Source organism: Mercenaria mercenaria, unplaced genomic scaffold (genome assembly GCF_021730395.1).
Source record: "Mercenaria mercenaria strain notata unplaced genomic scaffold, MADL_Memer_1 contig_2921, whole genome shotgun sequence".
NCBI classification, from domain to species: Eukaryota; Metazoa; Mollusca; class Bivalvia; order Venerida; family Veneridae; genus Mercenaria; species Mercenaria mercenaria.
Genome location: NW_026461013.1, coordinates 23,566 through 47,293, shown reverse-complemented (window position 1 = coordinate 47,293; position 23,728 = coordinate 23,566). Strand labels below are relative to the sequence as shown.

The 23,728-nt window shown below is 36.6% G+C and overlaps 1 protein-coding gene across 1 annotated transcript in view; it reads right to left on the bottom strand.

Moving 5' to 3' along the window:
* LOC128552574 (uncharacterized) overlaps positions 1-23,511 on the bottom strand; it is a gene marked incomplete at its 3' end in the record, with an annotated part of 29,310 nt that extends 5,799 nt beyond the window's left edge. Inside the window, exons 1-2 of the mRNA XM_053533626.1 lie at positions 22,842-23,511; positions 12,508-12,639 (exon numbers count right to left, since the gene is read on the bottom strand). Coding sequence (XP_053389601.1) covers positions 12,508-12,639; positions 22,842-23,504 — 795 coding nt within the window. The remainder of the gene's footprint in view (positions 1-12,507; positions 12,640-22,841) is intronic.
* Between the last annotated feature and the right edge of the window lie 217 nt (positions 23,512-23,728).

The window sequence follows — 23,728 nt, the reverse complement described above, 5'->3', positions numbered from 1 at the left end:
AAATGATGACAGTTGGGATAACGCTGACATACCTTGCTCTATTTGTTACTTTTATCAGCTAAATTTACTCTAAAACTAAAAAACAACTACCATCTATGAATCACATGTTTAGTAAAGATGTCACGGAAAAAACAGTTCCTCATCCGAGAATCAAACCTGTGACCTGTAATTTGAAGTGTTGTACTTTACCATGAGAGCTAACATGGACGATCTCAACACTTCTGCAGAAATATTGATCGAAACGCAAGTAAACTTTGACATTTCACACATAAAATTCCGCTTGTTTATTCGTAACACTATCAAAACGTTTTACTAAGAGGAAAGACTGTAAATTATCCACTAAATGATAAAACTTCAAAGCACTGAAGTTTGTTAGCAGTTTTCCTTGAAAATAAGTTCTTTCAATCAGTTATATTTTATACGTAACCAAAACACTGCTTCCACATCTAACATTCTTCAGAAGAAAACGTTGAAAATCCTGTCTATAAACTGAATGAAAAACAAGTTTCTTTGTTGTTCTTAAAGGTGATTTTTTTTCTTACTGAAATTCAAGCATTCTTAAATAGATATAACAAGTCTGCAAATCTTTGTCTGAAAGAAATATAATCAAGTTGCTCCCTACGCAAAAATTAATTTGTTTTAAAATAACATATTGTATGGCTAAATTGTGTTTCTTACACCTAAGACGCTTATATATGTTTTATATAGTAAATATATATTGATACTTACACAGTAATACATGTCAGCCATACTGACTCTGCTTACAGCAGTAATGCACAGCCGTAAATATACCATCAACATCATAAATGACTTTTCATATCTAATATACTCTTATCGGAATCAAAGAAGGGGGTAGTTTTTCTACGTTAGTCACGGTGTGTTTAATAAAGTAATAAAATATTTAAAAGCACTAACATGCTCGCCTGCATAATATAATTTTCTTAATAGCGGCCCGAAACTTCTTTTATCTATACAAAAGGTGGAATAACGTTTCACATAACTTGACGCATAAAGGTATATTTTCGTTTGGATAGTCTGGTTATATATCGGCGTATAAAGGAGCAGTTTTTAAGATTTCGTAATATCTTTTTAAGATTTATCATTTAAAAGGATGATACTTTTTGCCACTTTAATTTAAGCAATTTGCACGAAAGGCCATTTTTCAATGTAAACTGTACCGAGCCCTTCAACAAAACTTAATTTGTAGAAAGTATTTCATAAACAGTAAGTGTTAAACTGATTCACAAGTGATTAATCTAATTGTTTTTACTGGTATAAATAATTTAATGAAAAATTGCTGTGAACACCTGGACCCTTTCATGGACATGATGGAAGTAGTTTTTCGTTTATGTCTGTTGGGCGACCTGTGGTTTTCCACTTTTTCATTTTGTGTTTTGATATTGTCACTTGACTAATTGACACCATGTCTTACAATATACAATAGGTATGTTGCTGGCCTGTTTATCTAGTCACGAATGAGCTGTCATAATAATCCCACTGTATTATTCTCAATGCTTGAACATGGTAACTTTATTTTAACAAGAGGGTCATTATGACCCTGGATCGTTCACCTGAGTAATATGAGCTACATGTTTCAAATGTCAAACTGATGATAAAATATTTATAAAGTCAGTAGGTCACATTCATCGTCAATGAAATTCAGTTTTACGATTTGTGTGCAAAACTGTGTATGTCATCAAAATTTCAAGGCTGTATCTTAAAAAACAAGAAAGTAGGTCAGTAGGTCAAGGTCACAGTCAAGTGACATCACCAGGTAATTATAAATAAACAGTCTTGAAAATAGGATCAGATGATTTTTTAAGTATTTTTCCTATATAACTCACATAATAACTAAGTGATCCCAGGGCAGGGCCTCTTTTAACCCCAGGGACATATTTTGAACAATTTTGGTAGAGGACTACTAGTCAATGCATCCTACCAAATATCAAAAGCCTAGGTCGTATGGTTTCAGACAAGAAGATTTTTAAAGCTTTTTCCTGTATAAGTCTATATAAAACTTGGGACCCCCAGGGCAGGGCCTCTTTTCATCCACGGGGTACAATTTGAACAGTTTCGGTTGAGGATCATAAGACAATGCTACAAACAAAATATCAAAGGACTGAGTGTTGTGGTTTCAGACAAGAAGATTTTTAAACTTTTTTTTCCTATATAAGTCTATGTAAAACTTGGGACACCCGGGGCGGGGCCATATTTGACCCTACGGGGATAATTTGAACACTCTTGGTAGAGGACAGCTAGATGATGCTACATACCAAATATCAAAGCCCTAGGCCATGTGGTTTTGTACAAGAAGATTTTCAAAGTTTTCCCTATATAAGTCTATATAAACCATGTGACCCCCGGGGCGGGGCCATATTTGACCCTAGGGGGATATTTTTGAACAATTTTGGTAGAGGACCACTAGATGATGCTACACACCAAATATCAAAGCCCTAGGCCATGTGGTTTTGTACAAGAAGATTTTCAAAGTTTTCCCTATATAAGTCTATATAAACCATGTGACCTCCGCGGCGGGGCCATATTTGACCCTAGGAGGATAATTTGAACAATTTTGGTAGAGGGCCACTAGATGATGCTACACACCAGATGTCAAAGCCCTAGGTCCTGTGGTTTTGGACAAGAAGATTTTTAAAGTTTTTCCTTTCGGTTGCCATGGCAACCAGAGTTCTGAATGGAATTCAATTCTTTGAACAATTTTGAAAGGGGGCCACCCAAGGATCATTCCTGTGAAGTTTAGTGTAATTATGCCCAATGGTTTTTAAGAAGAATATTTTTTTAGAAATTTTTGACGGACACACGACGCACGACGGACGACGCACTTTGGACGACGGACATCAAGCGGTAACAATAGCTCACCTTGTCACTTTGGGACAGGTGAGCTAAAAACAAGGGGGCCATGATGGCCCTATATATCTCTCACCAGAGTTGATCTGGCCTACTGACCTAGTTTTTGACCCCACATGACCAAGAGTCGAACTTGACCTAAAGATCATCAAGACAAACATTCTGACTAAATTTCATAAAGATTTGGTTACAACTGTGGCCTCTAGGGTGTTTACAAGCTTTCCCTTTGATTCGACCGGGTGACCTAATTTTTGACCCCACATGACCCAGATTCGAACTTGACCTATAGATTATCAAAACAAACATTCTAATTCTCATGAGTTTCTAACTTAAATTCTGGTCTCTAGAGTGTTGAAAAGATTTTCCTCTGATCTGGCCTAGTGACCTAGTTTTTGACCCCACATGACCCAGATTCAAACTTGACCTAGAAATCATCAAGACAAATATTCTGACCAAGTTTCATAAAGATTGAGTCACAACTGTGGTCTCTAAAGTGTTCACAAGCTTTTCTTTTGATTTGACCAGGTGACCTAGTATTTGACCCAACATGACCCAGTTTCGAAATTGACCTAAAAATCATCAAGACTAACATTCTGACCAAGTTTCATAAAGATTGGGTCATAAATTTGGTCTCTAGAGTGTTCACTAGGTTTTCCTTTGATCCAACCTACTGAACTAGTTTCGACCCCACATGACCCAGTTTTGAACTGGACCTAGAGATCATCAAAACTAACATTCTGACCAAATTTCATACAGATTGGATCAAAAATGTGGTCTCTAAAGTGTTCACAAGCTTTTCCATTGATCTGACCTACTGACCTAGTTTTTGACCCCACATGACCCGGTTTCGAACTTGACCTAGAGATAATCAAGACTAACATTCTGACCAAGTTTCATAAAGATTGAGTCACAAATGTGGCCTCTAGAGTGTTCACAAGGCAGGACGCTCGACTTGTGCTCTGGTGAGCTAACAAGAGCTGTCCATAAGACAGCGTGCTTCACTATTCTGCGATTTGACAGTAAAATGAATTTATGTCTCAATAAGAGAGCTCTACTTTAAAAGGAAGATACCACACATGCAGATGATGATGATAAAGATACATTTTAAGTTTCAAGTCCTTATCTTATATTGTACTTAAGTTATATCCAGAAAGCGAAGATTGCCAAAAAAACTTTAAGTATGAAAGGGGCTTATTTCTGTCAAAAATACAATAAGATTTATGGGGATTGTATTGTAACCACACATGCAGATGATGAAGAAATATTTTTAATTTCAAGTCATTATCTTTTAAAGTACCAAAGATCTGTCTATAAACGAAGCTTTTGAAAAAACAATTAACATGAAAACTAGAGATGCTTTTGAGAAAAGCGCATGTCTCCCACAACTGCCCCTATGAAAAATGTCTAGTTTCTCTTGATGGCTTAGATAAATGGACCCAGTTAAACGGCTTGGACGCGTGGACTCAATCAGTAATTCAAGGGCCATAATTCGAAAGTGCCTGGGCGGATTTGGCTAGTTATCGAACTTGGCCGAGGTCTTATGGTCAAACACATTTTGTTCAAGCTTGATAAAGATCGGATGAGAAATGTTCGACTTAGAGTGCGAACAAGCTTTGTGACACACACACACACACACACACACACACACACACTGGAGTAAATCAATATGTCTCCCACACCACTGTGTGGTGGAAGACATAATAATTCCAAGTATAACAATTTGGTGACCTTGACATTGGGTATAATGGGTCCAGCCCCTACACATACTTTGTCTGTATGCTGGACAATGTTGATGTGAACTTACAGTAAGATATAAGCAATAGTTCCAAAAATATAACAGAAAAACAAAGGTTGCCGAAAAACTTTAACCTTAAAAAAAATAACCTAAGTATAACACCTTGGTGACCTTGGCCTTATGAATAATGGGCCCAGCCCCTAAACATACTTTGTTTGTATGCTGGACAATGTTTATGTGAACTTACAATAAGATATAAGCAATAGTAACAAAGATATTACAGAAAAACAAAGGTTGCTGAAAAACTTTAACCTTAAAAATATAACACCTTGGTGACCTTGACCTTGGGTATAATGGTCCCTTTTGACCTATGACTCCCATACTAGTCAGGGCCAATCTCCATATCAAGTTAGAATGTCCTAGGCTCAAATGCTGCATTCTGTACAAGCATGACTATTTCTCATCCTTGAAGACTTAAATAACATTTAAAACCAATCTCATTAGATGCTGCTGAGGTAATTTGTCATAAATTCAGTCAAAAGTTATCTACCCTGATTGTTCGAGTCCATCTGATGGCATAAATGACATTTCAAATCAGTATCTTCATTGATTACCGAGATACATCCATTTTAATTTGAAACAAAGGGAGGTAATTTGACATAAAATCATCCCACAGTTATCTACCCTGATTGTCTCAGTCAAACTAATGACAATAATGAAATTTCAAATGAGTCCTATAAATACTTACTGAGATAAATCTATTTTTATTAAACTCAGGGGAGGTAATCATGCAATCATGTAGAAGATACAGAGTACAAGCCTTTACAACAATATATTAGAAAAGTAAGTAAAAGTAGAAATTTCTTACCATGGAAGACATAAATAACGTTTCAAACCAATTTCATTAGGAGCTCCTTGGTGTATTTTTACATAAAAAATAAAGGGAGGTAATTTGTCATAAATTCAGTCAATATGTATCTTCACTGATTGTCCAAGTCCATCTGATGGCATAAATGAAATTTCAGATCAGTATCTTCATTAGTTGCGGAGATATACCCATTTTAATTTGAAATAAAGGGAGGTAATTTGACATAAAATCAGTCCATAGTTATCTACCCTGATTGTCTGAGTCCAACTAATAACAATTTTTTAAAGATTTATTGTTGTTGAAGATATTTTGCAAGTTTGTATGAAATCAAACCATAAATGAAGTCTCTATATGGCTATAAAAGCCAAAATAGCAACTTTTGGACCTTTAAAGGGCCATAACTCTGGAACCCATGATGGGATCTACCCAGTTTTCGAAAGGAACCGAGATATTATGCCAATACGAGTTGTGTGCAAGTTTGATTAAAGTTGATTGCAAATTGTTGTCTCTATCGTGTTCACAAGCAAAAAATAGCTAATTTTGGCCCTTTAAGGGGCCATAACTCTGAAACCCATGACAGGATCTGGCCAGTTTTCAAAAGGAACCAAGATATTATGCCAATACAAGCTGTGTGCAAGTTTTATTAAAGTTGATTGCAAAATGTGGTCTCTATCGTGTTCACAAGCCAAAAATGGCAAATTTTGGCCCTTTAAGGGGCCATGACTCTGGAACCCATTAGGGGATTTGGCCAGTTTTCGAAAGGAAACGAGATATTACGCCAACACAAGTTGTGTGCAAGTTTAATTAAAATTGATTGCAAAATGTTGTCTGTATCGTGTTCACAAGCTAAAAATAGCGAATTTTGGCCCTTTAAGGGGCCATTTCTCTGGAACCTATGACGGGATCTGGCCAGTTTTCGAAAAGAACCAAGATATTATGCCAGTACAAGTTGTGTGCAAGTTTGATTAAAGTTGATTGCAAAATGTGGTCTCTATCATGTTCGCAAGCCTAAAATGTGGTCTCTATCGTGTCCACAAGGACATTGTGGACGGACGACGGACGACGTACGACAGACGACGGGCGATCACAAAAGCTCACCATGTCACTACGTGACAGGTGAGCTAAAAAAACTGAATAAACTAGTATTGAACAGTCTAAGTATATTGTCCAAAATTGAGCTTGACCAGGACACACTGCCAAGGACCAAAATCGAATCAATCAGTATTGACCACTATACTTTTTATTGAACAAAATTTTATATTATTCTAATTGCTTTATTAATCATTTTTACATTACTGTTACAGTCTGTGCTAATCTACATTATGTAAAAGTGTTGAAAAAACCAGTATTGATCACCCAAGAGTGACCATAGTATTGAACCGACCAGTATCACTGTATGGTAACTACAACGGTAGCTGTGTGTTTGGATTTGTACAATATGGCCGCTCAAAGCAGAAAACAACGTACCGTCATGTAAATAAAATCTGAAAAGTAGATCCCTCGGAAGCACCGACAACAAGGCAAACAGTGAAAATTGCAGACTCGGTTTGACTGAGTCCGCTCATGAGCAGTAATGGAAAATGCAACACAACCCACGCCCCTTAGCACCGGCTTAAGCAGTATTCAATCTTCAAATCTAAATGAGTTGAAATCAATAGTTCATACATATATTAAATACGTCTTGCTACGTTTCATGACCAAACTCTGTTCAGTAACACTGGTAATGTCCAAAGAAGTAATCACCGGACTGACATGGCGATCGGAATCGTATTTAGCATAAATATATCTTATAAACTCATGGAAATTGTTCAATTTCGCGTCAGATGTTCCAAAATTTCATTTTTATTATCTATAAAATCAAACTATTTGGACTAAATGGATGTTAATATACTATATGATAATCTCTAGTATAAGTATGCATAAACTGTGATGTGTACATAGCACCTAAGCTTCAAAAGGACGCGAAAAGTAAAGTATCAAGTAAACATTAATGTAACGGTTTGGATAACAAGTGTGGACCGGTTTGGATGATTGAATCTCTTTGGATATTTGTGGTTTGGACTAACACTCTTAACTGCTAATTTTAAAATAATGTTTGTTTCTAAGTAATGCTTTCATATTTTACAACGGTACATGTTAAAATATGTCTTCCGGCAAACCAGGCATGACCATCAAGCATTTATTTTAGATTATTTTAAATGTATATGCTTATAAAATAGGGGTGTTAAATTTTAGGAAATACCCTCATATGTTGATCAATACGAATGCTAATTTTTCTATTAAGTTTAATCAAGTTGATGGTATTGCTAACAATTTTGAAACCAGACTTTTCATTCAAGAACTTTTGAAATGAGTATACATATATCCTTGCTAATGACCAGGAAAAAGTGTGTTAAAACTGAGCAAATAGTCAATGCATGCTCAAGACTGCCTCAGTTCGCTACATATTGACGCACACCTCACAAGTAATATTTGCTTTAGCAATTGCCCAAATAAACATCCTCGTGGAAGGCATAGCTCCATGAATCATAATTATCTGCCGGAAATACGTTAATGTGTTTAATATATGGTGTTTACAATACAGGGCTAACACACGACTGATACACATTATCACCTTTCAGTATGTACTAAGAGGTTTACATCCCAGTGTTGGCTTGCTATTGACAGTTCCAAGATGTTTGTTTGTTCATTTCTTTTACGTTAAATATACATTAAAGTATGGTTATGTATTTTGAGTAAAGTTAAATAATTTTCACATTTATGCATACACTGCTGTAGGCTTTCGCGTTTTTTTTCTGTTGGATATGTTTCCCTTTTTATATTTCTTTTCTCAAGCGTAGCAGTGAAATTTTCCAATATAAAACACCAGTGGGAGAGGAATGGCAACGAAAAGCAATGGTTAGCACCATTCATCTTTGTAGGAAATTCAGACGCCCAACACTATTACTAAGTAAGATAGACCGCAAGTGCAAGAGTACATACTATTGTTGATTATGCATGATTGAGTCATACCTTTGTAAAAACAAAGCAAACTAGATTTATAGAACATTTGTATTGCAAGTCAGATTATCACATTTAACAAGTAGTTCCAAAAAAACGTTCCCGCTATAACATCTTACAAATAATTAACAAAGAGTATGTGGAAGTCGACGAACGGATGCGTGCAGTAGTCCTTCGTATTCTTCAAGTAGTCGATGTAAATTATCTTATGGAATAATGAAAATAGCTAATGTGTACAGAGGTTTCTTTTAAGTTAGTAGGTGAAAGAGCAAACAAAGTTTTTGTTTAATTTGGGCCTATTTTCTAAGTATTTACTAATTCCCTCTTCTAAACAAGCAACTGACAAATGTGATAAACAAATGAACATTTATTGTAAAAGAATTCAAATCAAATTAACCTCCAGACGGTAGATGGAACCCAGGGTTTCGAAAACGAACGACTTGGATATCTAACCAGCTGGTACTCAAACGTTCTTACGCTGCTTTTTAAAAACTCGTTTTACCTACCTATCAGGATATATAGTGTGTTTTTTTTTGAAAATATTCCATGAAATAAATTCGTTATTAAACGTAACACATTTTTCTCTAGGTACAGTGTCAATTTCGAATCGTTTATACACATCTCTTATTTTTAGCTTCGATATTTAGTTTTATGACCTTAAGTTTATTTCTTTCCCTAGATTTTATGCAATCCATACAAAAGGTTACCTCTTATATCCCAGAAATGAAAGGAGATAGATGTGGTTGTAGATGGTTTTATCAACTTTGATACCGATTTTTCGTGCAGGTATGTGAATTAAGTTGCTATACAAACCGGTGCATATACTAAATCCAAACCGTTAACTGCTTTTCAATTACTTGTATCCAAACCGTTACACACTTGATACATATGATTGACTTACAATGGTATGTTTTTGCAAAAATACTATACTTTCAGTTTAGAGACCGGTGACAAGATATGTGAAAATGTTTCTTCTTTCTTCTTAACTGACTTTTTTGATGATACGATTGCATGAGAGGTTTGATAACATCATTTAAAAGTTTCGTTTTCGCTTCTTGATTCCCATAATCTGCATGTTTTATCACTTAGTAATTAAAACTGGAATAATCTGATCTTTTTATATCGAATAACTTAAACCTTAGAATGAAAACTGAAAACGTAATTAATATGTGTTTAATCAAAGAAAACATCAAAACTTACATGATGTTTTTGACAATTTTTTTGCTCGGGAGAGGCCATATTGGACAGATACAAGCATACAGCTACCGGTGTAGTTACCATACAGTGCAAAAGGTCAGAAATAAATGAAGGAGATAGATATAGTTGTATTTGATTTTATAAACTTCTTACCGATTTTTCGTGCAGGAATGTGAATTAAGTTGCTATCCCAACCGGTGCATATACTAAATCCAAACCGTTAACTGCTTTTCAATTACTTGTATCCAAACCGTTACACACTTGATACATATGAATGACTTACGATGGTATTTTTCGCAAAAATACTATACTTTCAGTTTAGAGACTGATGACAAGACTATGTTAGAAAATGTTTCTTCTTTTTTTTTAACTGATTTGTCTGATGATACAATTGCAAGAGTTCTGATAACATCATTTAAAAGTTTCGTTTTCGCTTCTTGATTCCCATAATCTGTGCGCTTTTATCACTTAGTAATTAAAACTGGAATAATCTGATCTTTTTATATCGAATAACTTAAACCTTAGAATAGAAACTGAATACCTAATAAATCTTTTTGTAACTAGAATGTGTCTGTAGGACACAGGGTGTGCCCCCCACTGGTACATTTGTTACAAATAAGGGGTAATAATTCAAATGTTTGCAGTCTTAATAGGGTATAGCCTCAACAAATATTTTATGAAAAGGATTTATTATTCTAGGCCATATACTTTTTGAGCTATGAGCATCACAAACAAAAAAATCCACTATTTTGGCTATTTCAAGAGCCATAACTCTGTAATAAGCGCTAAGATTCTTAAGAAGAATGCCAAGTGTGCAAGGTCACATCATGCTAAAGACTCAAGCAAGGTTTCATGAATTTACATCAAATATTTTTTGAGCTAGGCATATAATTAGGTGAAAATGTGCGTTTTTTTTACTATTTCAGGGGCCATAACTTTAAAAATAGGGGGTGGAGCAAGCCAAAATATAAGAGGTGTGCAAGTTTATATCATGGTAAAGACTTACGCAAGTTTTCAACCATTTATATTAAATACTTTTGAGCTAGGTGCATCACAAGGTGAAAATGTGCATTTTTTACTATTTCAGGGGCCATAACTCTGAAAATAGGGGGCAGACCAAAATGAAAAATAGGAGGTTCACAAGTTCATATCATGATTAAGATTCATGCAAGGTTTCATGAATCTGTATCAAATACTTTTTGAGCTAGGCGTGTCACAGGGTAAAAATGTGCATTTTTGACTATTTCAGGGGCCATAACTCTAAAAATAGGGTGCAAAGCCAGACAAAAAATAGGAAGTGCGCAAGTTCATATCATGATAAAGACTCGTGCAAGATTTAATCAATTTATATGAAATACTTTTCGAGCTAGGCGCGTCACAAGATGAAAATGTGCATTTTTGACAATTTCAGGGGCCATAACTCTGGAAATGGGGGCTGGAGCCAAATGAAAAAAGGAGGTGCGCAAGTTCATATCATTATTAAGTCTCATGCAAGGTTTCATGAATCTATATCAAATACTTTTTGAGCTAGGCATGTCGCAAGGTAAAATGTGCATTTTTGACTATTTCAGGGGCCATAACTCTGAAAATGGGGGTGGAGCCAGACGAAAAATAAGAGGTGCACAAGTTCATATCATGATAAAGACTCATGCAAAGTTTCATCAATTTATATCAAATACTTTTTGAGCTAGGCGTGTCACGAACTTCGGATGGACGGACGGACGGACGGACGCACGCACGGACAAGACCAAATCTATATGCCCCCACCACTCATGGGAGGGGGGGGGGCACAAAAATATGTGTTTAATCGTAGAAAGCATCAAAACTTACATGATGTTTTTGACATTTTTTATTGGACAGATCCAAACACACGGCTACCGGTGTAGTTACTATACAGTGAGTATTGACTGGTTTTAACCAGTATTGACCGCCGGCCCGGTCAATACTCATACTGACCGTCTTTTTGCCATCATTGCTTTGCAGTTCATTACATTTTTTCCGGTAATGATTGTGTGTAGTTACATTGAATTCCCTTCAATGGCTTTAAATCATAAAATGTGAAAATGTAAATACAAACAGTGTTTTTTTTTACACAACAACAACAATAATGTAATAGACAGTCAAGACAGAATTTATAATGGTTCTTCAGTTCTTCCTCTCAGTTTATTGTCATCATGTGTACAATAATGCTGACCTTAAGCTTGAACCTAGGATTCCATATACAATCAAAGCTCCCTTTCAATGCAAGCTAACTATGCACCAAGTTTCATTGCCATGTAATTATTGAGCAGAAAACATATTTCTCTTTCCAGCTGCATAAATTCAGATGATGAACAACATTCCTCTAGTTTCATGCCTCCTCAGGCCAAATATGTTTTGAGATATATGCGTCACAAACTTTTACGCCCTTTATGCATATTTTAGACTAAGTGAAGGGCAATAAATCTTGTCTGGCTGAATGAAATCCAAAGAAAACCCTACTGTGCATAACTTCAAGACTCAAGGTCAAATACTTCTGAGATACATGAAATACAATTTTGTAGGATATTATGCTTAATTTTGACTAAGTCAATGGTCATAACTCTGGTCTGAGTGAAAATATAAACAAAACCTCAGTTGCACTTGACATACTGAATGATAATCCTATGACTATGACAAATACAAATTCGGATTAGTAGATCGGTGGATGGACAAATATCCGGACATTGCTCACTACTATAACTGATTTTTGCTTGTGTGTTTGGGAGGGGGGTAGGGTGCACAACAATTTCTTGTCTTGGGATTCCCCCCTTTCAACTTAAGATCTTACAAAAAGCAACAAAACACCAATAGTCATATTTACCTCATGCACTGCTCCTTGTTGAGCCAAGTTGCCAATATTCTGAGCAATACTCTGAACTTGAGACTGCAGTGACGTAAGTGTATCATCCGAGCTTGAAGCTCCTGTGTCATCTGTATTATGGATACCATCGACCTGTCAACATAATGTAAGAACAAGAGCTGTCTCCGTAGGATGACACATGACCCCGATGGCATTTTGAATGAATAGTTATGGCCGATATTAAGAGTTTAGGACCTTTGACCTACGGAGCTGGGTCTTGCGCGCGACACATCGTCTTACTGTGTCACACATTCATGCATAGTTATTTTAAAATCCATGCATGAATGACAAAGATATGGACCGGACATGCCCATCAATCCACTATCATGAAAAATGATCTTTAATGTCTAAGTGTGACCTTGACCATTGAGCTACGGACCTGGGTCTTGCGTTTGACACGTCGTCTTACTGTGGTACACATTCATGCCAAGTTATTTGAAAATCCATCCATCGATGACAAAGATATGGACCGGACACGCCCATCAATGCACTATCCTTTAACATCTAAGTGTGACCTTGACCTTTGAGCTACGGATCTGGGTCTTGCGCATGACACGTCGTCTTACTTTGAAAATCCATCCATCGATGACAAAGATATGGACCGGACACGCCCATCAATGCACTATCCTTTAACGTCTAAGTGTGACCTTGACCTTTGAGCTACGGACCTGGGTCTTGCGCACTGCACGTCGTCTTACTGTGGTACACATTCATGCCAAGTTATTTGAAAATCCATCCATCGGTGACAAAGATATGGACCGGACACGCCCATCAATGCACTATCCTTTAACGTCTAAGTGTGACCTTGACCTTTGAGCTACGGACCTGGGTCTTGCGCACTGCACGTCGTCTTACTGTGGTACACATTCATGCCAAGTTATTTGAAAATCCATCCATCGATGACAAAGATATGGACCGGACACGCCCATCAATGCACTATCCTTTAACATCTAAGTGTGACCTTGACATTTGAGCTACGGACCTGGGTCTTGCGCACTGCACGTCGTCTTACTGTGGTACACATTCATGCCAAGTTATTTGAAAATCCATCCATCGGTAACAAAGATATGGACCGGACACGAAAATTGCGGACGGACCGACAGACTGACAGACCGACAGACAGACAGACGGTTCAAAAACTATATGCCTCCCTTCGGGGGCATAAAAAAATATAATTACATGTAATAATTCTGCAACAAGGGGGCAATAAATGCCCTATACAACTCACCTGACTCAAATTGTAAATAGTCCAGTAAAATGGTGTAAAAATACTTCAGAAAATGGGAAAAGAACAAAACTTTGTACATAACTACTTTAGGGCAAAACTGAAAAAATGAGCATGGGACCCACTCCAAAAAATCCAGTATGGCCGAAAAATCCAAGATGGCCACCATACATGTACATATTTTTAAGAAATACCTAATATTATCTATAATGTTGATATAAACACTTCCAGACACCACTATAATTAATTAAAATCACCTGTTTGAATAAATTCAAACACATTGTATTATCAACAAGAGATCACAGAGTGATCTTGGTGCCCACCAATGAGCCATTTTTGAATGTTCCATATTTCAAGACTAGCTCAAGATCAAAATCAAGGTCAAATTTCATTTCAGTACACAACACTGTACATGTGGTCCATGCATGGTCCAAATTTGAAAGCTGTAGCTTGAGAAATGTGAAAGTCGGTCACTACATCAATTTCAAGGTCAAAGTTCATTTCGGTAAACAAAACTATGCATGTGCTTTAAGTTTGAAGGCTGTAGCTTGAGAAATGTGAAAGTAGGTACTAGGTAAAAAATCAATGTCAAATTTGAATTCAGAACACAAAACTATGCATGTGAAAGTAGGTCATTAGGTCAATCTCAAGGTCAAAGTTCATTTCGGTATACAAAACTATGCATTTGGTCCAAATTTGAAGGCTGTAGCTTGAGAAATCAAATGTGAAAGTAGGTCACTAGGTCAAAATCAAAGTCAAATTTCATTTTGGAACAAAAAACTATGCATGTGGTCCAAATTTGAAGCCTGTACCTTCAAAAATGTGAAAGTAGGTCACTAGGTCAATGTCAAGGTCAAAGTTTGTTTCGGTGCACAAACCTATGCATGTGGTCCAAATTTGAAGGCTGTAGCTACAGAAATGTGGAAGTAGGTCACTAGGTAAAGATCAAGGTCAACTCATGTCAATGTTCATCTTGCAACTCAAAACTATTCTGTGGTCCAAAGTTATGGACAAGAAGATTTTAAAAGTTTTTCCCTATATAAGTCTATATGTACCATGTGACCCCTGGGGCGGGGCCATATTTGACCCTAGGGGATATTTTAAACAAACTTGATAGAGAACCACTAGATGATGCTACATTACAAATATCAAATCCCTAGGCTTTGTGGTTTGGACAAGAAGGTTTTAAAAGTTTTCCCTATATAAATCTATGTAAACCATGTGACCCGAAGGACGGGGCCATATTTGACTCTAGGGGAATAATTTGAACAATTTCGGTAGAGGACCACTAGATGATGTCACATACAAAATATCAAAGCCCTAGGCCCTATGGTTTTGGACAAGAGGTTTTTAAATGTTTTTCCTATATAAGTCTATACAAACCATGTGACCCCCGGGGCGGGGTCATATTTGACCCCAAGGAAATAATTTGAAAATTCTTGGTAGAGGACCACTAGATAATGCTACATACCAAATATCAAAGCCCTAGGCACTGTGGTTTTGGACAAAAAGATTTTCAAAGTTTTTCCCCATATAAATCTATGAAAATTATAAAATTCTAACACGACCGGCAAATAACCTACATAAATGTAGAGCAAAATCTGTATCGGGTTATTCTGAGATAAACCACTCGTGTGCAATGACGTCATCCGATCAAGGTGCGTAGCACGGTCGTAAAAGGTAGTAACCATTGTTTTTAACACTGTATGTCCTGTTAGAATCGAAATAATAAGTTCCCAATTGTGATTTATCGTAGAATAACCCGAGTTTTTCGTTCTTATGCGAAACAATATATCACTCAGGCCTACGGCCTTCGTGATATATTTTTACGCATAAGAACTCAAAACTCGGGTTATTCTACGATAAACCACGTTTGGGAACTTATTATTTCTTAAATAAACAAAAGGCCATAAGTCACTCAAAAATTGTTCAACCAGTCTGATTTTAAGAGGGACACAATTAGGGTATCAATACATCATTCTGACAAAGTTTGGTCAAAATCCCCACAGTCGTTTCTGAGGAGATGCGTTAACGAGAAATTGTTAACGGACGGACGGACAGACGGACGGAAGGACGACGGACCACAAACGCAGAGTGATTTGAATAGCCCACCATCTGATGATGGTGGGCTGAAAATACTATATTTCTAACAAAAGTGACAAAAGTTGTCTCCCCTTGATTCAAATTTGCTATTAAGCAGACGAAAAATCGGAATGCATTTATGTGAGCTAGCATTAAGTAAACAATGGTGACTGACATATCAAAAATGTTTAAAATGGCAACAGTCCTATGTAGAAAATTAAAACCATGTAAAATATGTTATGTTATGTTTTCGCGACTCGGAATCTGTTCGTATTGCTCTCTTTAAACTAAGAGAATTGAGTATGTCTGTGCGTTAGAGCATGTGACTTCTACATTGTACATGTGAACCCCCCCCCCCCACCCCCCGTCAGACAATATAGGTAGGCTGAGCTGATGGTCCAGGGGTAACGCGCTTGACTGTCACGCTTGACTGTCAATCCAGAGGTCCAGGGTTCGAATCCCAGTCCAGGTATTGGAAATTTCTGAGATGCTCCTTAGTGTCTCCCACCTAACTAAGAGGCCTGTACTGTTTTCCCAGGAAAGACGGCTTTGCGTTTATCGGTGCTATACACCGGGCACGTTAAAGAACAAGACTGTTTAAAGAGCTAGGCAAAGTTAGTAATTATAACATTCAGATGGGTAACTAAATCATATATTCTTATCTCCCTTTATTATGTTCATTCCGTATCTGTTATTGTACGCAGTAGTTGGCACTTTCGTGAATTTTTTCACTTAGAACAAGAGTTTCTTTTCATGAAACGTTTTTTTAAACTTTCACGATATATGTATGAATTTTCGCAAAATGTACAAACGGATAAAATAAAATAACAAGCATATTCTCAATTTTGCCTTGTGTCTATATTAGGCCAGCAATTTTTTTTTATTTTCTGGTTTACGGGAGCGCCGGCCCTAGTCTTTGACAAAACCAAACAAGAGGGCCATAATGGCCCTATATCGCTCACCTGTTACCATTGCACTTAAGGTATTAGATCACTAATAGAGAACCTCCTTTTTGAAGAGTATTCAATTCCTACCATAAACCTACTTTTACTGCAATTCTTAGGGGGGCGTAGGTTCAAGCCCTACTGGGACCAAATTTTTTTCCCTTATTTTCCTTTTTTCTAGTAAGTTTTTACTTCTTTCAAGACTTATTATTGATTTCTTGTACAAAAATGAAAAAAAAATCTTATAAGCGATTTCTTGGTGTTCAAAGTGAATTTACTACTTAAATACAAGGGGTAAAGTTACACATCTTTAAAAATATTGAGTTACACGCGGTGAAAGTTCTCTATTTTGCTTTCACTCTTAGATTATATATTGTGGAAGAAATTTAGGTAGGTTTTGCCTCTGCCCTAAGGTTATTTTTAAATGGAGTAAGACAAATTCAAAACAGAAACACAACATTCGACCTTATTTTTTCAATGTTGAAGTATGAATTCTGTCTCATTAAATCCGTTTACTTGAGGCACCATAGAAAAAATGATATTGACATTTTTATTTTGTGTTTTATAATTGTTTACCAATAGTTTGATGTTTCTTTTATTAAAATCAATGGTAAAATGAGTTCTCTGAAAACGTTTTGGATAGTGGCTATCACTTTGAAATTTGTCTCTACTTGAGTTTGAGGAGATACCATAAGTTATACAAAATTTATAAAAAACGGCACGGTAAAAGTTGTTTAAAAATTGCAAAATAGTGCAAAATACGGTTACCTTTTAGAATATACCAAGCAAAGGCCATTTTATAAACATTACTATTAGTGCTCTAATACCTTAAGGACAAGAAGGTAAAAAAATCATAATCAAGAGCAATTAAAAGAATTATGAGAAAATATAGTTGAGATTTTCTTAAAGTTACTTCAAATAAAATTATTTTCAAATCAGCCAGTAGATTTTAAAGGGAAGAAATCAAAAATAAATCCTCAGAACAAATATTTAAGTCCAAAGGACAGGAACAACAAAGGGAAGAAATTTAACCAAAAGGAAAAATATTCTAACAAGGTACAGATATTACAAAATACACCTAAACATTGGAGGTACCATCCATGTTGTACCACGGAAAAGTGGTCTCGGGTTTTCTCTACGGCCAATAATAAAAAGCTACTAAATAAGCTATTTATAGTAACACAAGAGGGCCATAATGGCCCTATATCGCTCACCTGTTATCATTGCACTTACAGACAAGAAAGTCAAAAATCATAATCAAGATCTATCAAAAGAATCATAAGAAAATATAGTTGAAATTTTCTGAAAGTTACTTCAAATAAAATTATTTTAAAATCAGGCCAGTAGTCTCATACAAGAAGTTTTCTGTGTAGCCATATGGGAAAATGAGCCCCTCCCCCAGGTGGCCACTTTTTCAATGAATCAAAATTATTTGAAGGAATTTGACAGAGGGTCACCCAAGAAACATTTGTGTAAAATTATTTTGAAAACGGACCAGCAGTTTCTGACCAAAAGATTTTCAAAGTTCTATATAAAGGCATATAGGAAAAATAAGCAAAACCCCTTGGGGCCATGTTTTTCGCTGAATCAAAATTATTTGAAGGAATATAGTAGAGAGTCACCCAAGAAACACTAGTCTTGTGTAAAATTGTTTTGAAATCAGTTTTCTATATAGCCATAAGTCCAAAGGACAGGAACAACAAAGGGAAGAAATTTAATCAAAAAGAAAAAAAAAATCTTACAAGGTACAGATATGTCAAAATACACCTAAAAATTGGAGGTACCATCCATGTTGTACCACAGAAATGTGGTCGTTTTTTCCCTATGGCCAATAATAAACAAGAGGGCCATGAAGGCCATGTACCGCTCACCTGATCTATTGGCATAAAGATCATCAAGATTAACATTCTGACCAAGTTTCATTAAGATACGGTCATCAATGTGGTATCTAGAGTGTTAACTAGCTATTCTTTTGATTTGACCTGATGTCCTAGTTTTTAACACCACCTGACACAGATTCAGTCTTGACCTAAAGATTATCAAGGTTAATATTCTGACCAAGTTTCATGACGATACAGTCATAAATGTGGCCTCTAGAGTGTTAACAAGCTTTACATTTGATTTAACCTGGTGACCTAGTTTTTTTTACTCCACCTGACCCAGATTTAAAACTGACCTAAAGATCATCAAGGTTAACATTCTGACCAAGTTCCATGAAGATACAGTCATATATATGGCCTCTAGAGTGTTAAAAAGCTTTACATTTGATTTGACCTGGTGTCATAACTTTTCACCCCACCTGACCCAGATTTAAACTTGACATTAACATCATCAGTATTAACATTCTGACCAAGTTTCATTAAGATATGGTCATGAATGTGGACTCTACTAGTTTTTCCTTTGATTTGAACTGGTGACCTAATTTTTGACCCCACATGACCCAGGTTCAATCTTGACCTATAGATCATCAAGATAAACATTCTGACTAAGTTTTATTGAAGGTACAGTCATAAATGTGGCCTCTAAAGTGTTAACAAACTTTTCATTTAATTTGACCTGGTGACCTAGTGTTTGACCCTACATGACCCAGGTTCGAAAAAATCGTCAATATTAACATTTTGACCAAGTTTTATATAGATAGGGTCATAAATGTGGCCTCTAGAGTGTTAACAAGCTTTGCCTTTGATTTGAACTGGTGACCTAGTTTTTGACTCCACATAACCCAGATTCAAACGTGACCCAAAGAGCATCAAGATTAACATTCTGACCAAGTTTCATGAAGATACAGTCATAAATATGGCCTCTAGAGTGGTAACAAACATTTCCTTTCATTTGACCTGGTGACCTAGTTTTTGATCCCAGATGACCCAATATCGAACTCGTCCATTCTGGTCATTCTGGCCAAGTTTCATTAAGATTGTATCAAAATTGTGACCTCTAGAGTGTTAACAGTCAAATTGTTGACGACGACGGACGAAGGACGGACGACCACGTACGACGGACACAGGGCGGTCACAAAAGCTCAACTTGAGCACTTCGTGCTCAGGTGAGCTAAAAAGTTACTAAATTAGCTATTTATAGTAACATAAAAGGGAAGTAATTAAAAAAATATTGTAAGTGAACAAAAGAACGATCTGCCAAATAAATATAAGAACACTGCAACGCAAATGTAGAGCAATATACACACAAAACAAAGTCATATGACTTTTGACTCCTAAGTGTGACCTTGACCTTGAAGTGATCCATCCGAAACATGCACTCTGCACGTTGTTTCCATGAGGTGAACATTTGTGTCAGGTTTCTTTGAAATCCTTCAAGGGGCTCAAAAGTTACAGACTGGAAGGGAAAGTGCTAACTAACAGACAGACAGACAGATGGACACCGAGGCGATAACATAATGCGTATAAAAAGGAATCAAGATCTTGATGGTGATACAAGTTGTGTGCAAGTTTGGTTAAAACCAAATCACAAATGAAGCTGTTATTGTGCAGACAAGGTCAAAATAGCTAATTTTGGCCCTTTCAGGGGCCATAACTCTTGAACCCATTAAGAGATTTGGCCGGTTCAAGAAAGGAACCAAGATCTTAAGCTGACACAAGTATTGTGCAAGTTTCATTAAATTCCACTCTAAAAAGGAATCAAGATCAAGTTGTGTGCAAGTTTGGTTAAAACCAAATCACAAACTAGAGATGCTTTTGAGAAAAGCGCATGTCTCCCACAACTGCCTAATTACCTTGCGCATGCGCTTTCGTGCACCCGAAACGTACCCTATACTACTTATTTCGCATGCGCTTTGGTGCAGGCAAAGCGCACCCTATACAGCTAGTAAGTAGTATAGGGTACGTTTTGCCTGTATGAAAGCGCATGCGAAATGATGATTTTTCGGTAATTCAAGGGCCATAATTCCAAAGCGCCTGAGCCGATTTGGCTAGTTATCGAACTTGGCCGAGGTCTTATGGTCAGACACATTTTGTTCAAGTTTGGTGAAGATCGGGTGAGAAATGTTCAATTTAGAGTGCGGACAAGCTTTGTGACAGACAGACACACAGACAGACAGACAGACAGACACACAGACTGGAGTAAATCAATATGTCTCCCACACCACTGTGTGGTGGGAGACATAATGAAGATGCTATTGTGCAGACAAGGTCAAAATAGTTAATTCTGGTCCTATCAGGGGCCATAAATCTGGAACCCATGATGGAATCTGGCCAGTTCAAGAAAGCAACCAAGATCTTATGGTGATACAAGTTGTGTGCAAGTTTGGTTGAAATCAAATCATAAATGAAGCCGCTATTGTGCAGACATAGTCAAAATAGCTAATTTTGGCCCTTTCAGGGGCCATAATTCTGGAACCCAATATGGGATCTAGCCATTCAAGAAAGGATCCGAGATCTTATGATGACACAAGTTTGATTAAATTCAAATCATAAATGAAGCTGGTGTTGTACAGACAAGGTCGAATCAGCTAATTCTGGCCCTTTCAGGGACCATCACTGTGGAACCCATAATGGAATCTGGCCAGTTCAAGAAAGGAACCAAGATCTTCTGGTGATTCAAGTTGAGTGCAAGTCAGGTTAAAACAAGTCGAAAGATTTCCTGCGGCCAGAAGTTATACAGACCAGAAATTGTTATGGATGTATGTGTGACCACTCAGCCTAAAAAGTAATTTTATACCATTACGCTTTAATGTAGGAAATATTACTCCATTCTTCATGATTAACAAGTAGATATATGAAATATGTATTTCTTAATTCTGAAAGTTATTGTTTGAGCAAAAATAACCATATTTCCCTTTCATGTATAACTTTCAGCTCAGCTGGTCACATTCCTTGACTATACTGAAATACTTTACTAGAGCTTTTACAAATGTGATTCATGCCTTCACCTGGACTTCGTTGACAACACAGGACCATAATCCAGGAAATTGAAGTGCAATTAACACAAAAACCCTTATGCACAACTGGGGTACAAGTATTGATCATTGCTGAAAGTTTGAATAAATTAAATGAACTAATAAATGAGGAATTCAGGTCAAAAACATTTCTCTATATATCATATAGTGTGCAAGCTATATTGCTAAAACGGCGTTCAATAAATGCGATAAGCCAATCGCATATCGGTAAAAAGTCACGTGAAATCACCCAGTCCCCAGGTGCTACACTACTTGTTGTATTCCAGTCTAGGCCGCAGGTAATAAAATCATAAATGAAGCTGCTATTGTGCAGACAATGTCAAATCAGCTAATTCTGGCCCTTTCAGGGACCATCACTCTGGAACCCATAATGGAATCTGGCCAGTTCAAGAAAGCAACCAAGATCTTATGGTGATTCAAGTTGTGTGCAAGTCTGGTTAAAATAAAATCACAAACGAAGCTGCTATTGTGCAGACAAGGACAAAATAGCTAATACTGGCCCTTTCAGGGGTCATAACTCTAGAACCCATAATGGGATTTGGCCAGTTCAAGAAAGGAATCAAGATCTTATGGTGATATAAGTTGTGTGCAAGTTTGGTTGAAATAAAATCATAAATGAAACCACTATCGTGCAGACAAGAAATTGTTGACGCACGGACGGACTGACTACGGACGACGGACGAAGGGTGATCACACCTTGTCACTATGTGACAGGTGAGCTAAAAATCTAGTATAGCTTATGTAAAGGATAAGATATATTGGTCTGAATCGTATTTCCCGTGAATTACCAGTATTACGAGTATTTCCCGCTTTAATGCTAACTCTGCCTTAGAACCATTGAACAGACTTGAGTAATCCCAAACTATGCCAGAACAGACTCTGAGTAAGTTTGGTGTAATTCAGACCAGTAGTTTCAGAAATGATGTTTTTATTAAAATGTTGATGCAGGCGGACCGATGGATGATGGACACAGGGTGATAACAAGTACTGGCCTGTGCAAACAGCTCATGTGAGCTAAAAATAAACAGCACCAAGTGTTACAAACCAAACCATTTCTAAAATAATGCATTACAGATAAAATTTTATTAAACTTTTAGACATTTTTATGATAAAAGTCATGCAGTCTTACCTTCAAGTGAAGATGATCAAGGGATTTCTGCACATCAAGCAGCTGTGCCTGGTACTTTTCTGTATCCTTCTTTTGCCATTCAACAAATACTTGCAACAATTTCTTCTCCCTGTCATCTAATGGCTCAAGCACTCGTGTCTTAGAACTTTCGATCATTTGTTTGATTTTGGCTTCCTCTGTAGAGCCAACATGTCTAGCAATCCTGACCAGTAATGACTCAATGTTGCCCCATAATACTTGAAATTCTTTTTCTTCTAGCTGCGCATTTGGTCGATGCCCTACAATTTGATTTCTAATATCTCTGACCCGCAGAAGGTCTGCCCCTAACGATAAATCAGTATCTGGTGGAATCTGTCCCCATCCCTTTGCAGGTTCAGTAATTTCACAAATCTTTTTATTTGTCAAGAGTGTAATTAGTAGAGAGATATCATATGTGTCTGGATCTGGATTAACAGTTACCTGTTGATACTGAATACTGGTAAGAATCTTCTTTGATTTGAGCTTAATAAATTCAGACGATATTGTGGGACTTGTGAAAAGTGTAGTCACAGTAGCCTTTGGACATTTGGAGTAAAAAACTTCCCGCAAAGTAACAGTTCCTACATCCACAACTAAAGTTATGATCCGGTAGAAGTATGCAGAACTTTCCGTGCTATCTGACATGTTTCAATGTCTGCATTGGTAAGTATTTCTGTGCAGTTATATTCTTAATTAATACATGTAATACAAGCATATGCTGGTAAATTCCCCTTCCCTGAAATGAAAATTAAATGCATAAAATGTAAACATATTCTCAATGATCTAAAATCGCAGGTGCTAGTAACTAAATCCTTTTAAATGTTCTATAGTCCTGTATATGTATATACGTAGTACTACATATATAGGAC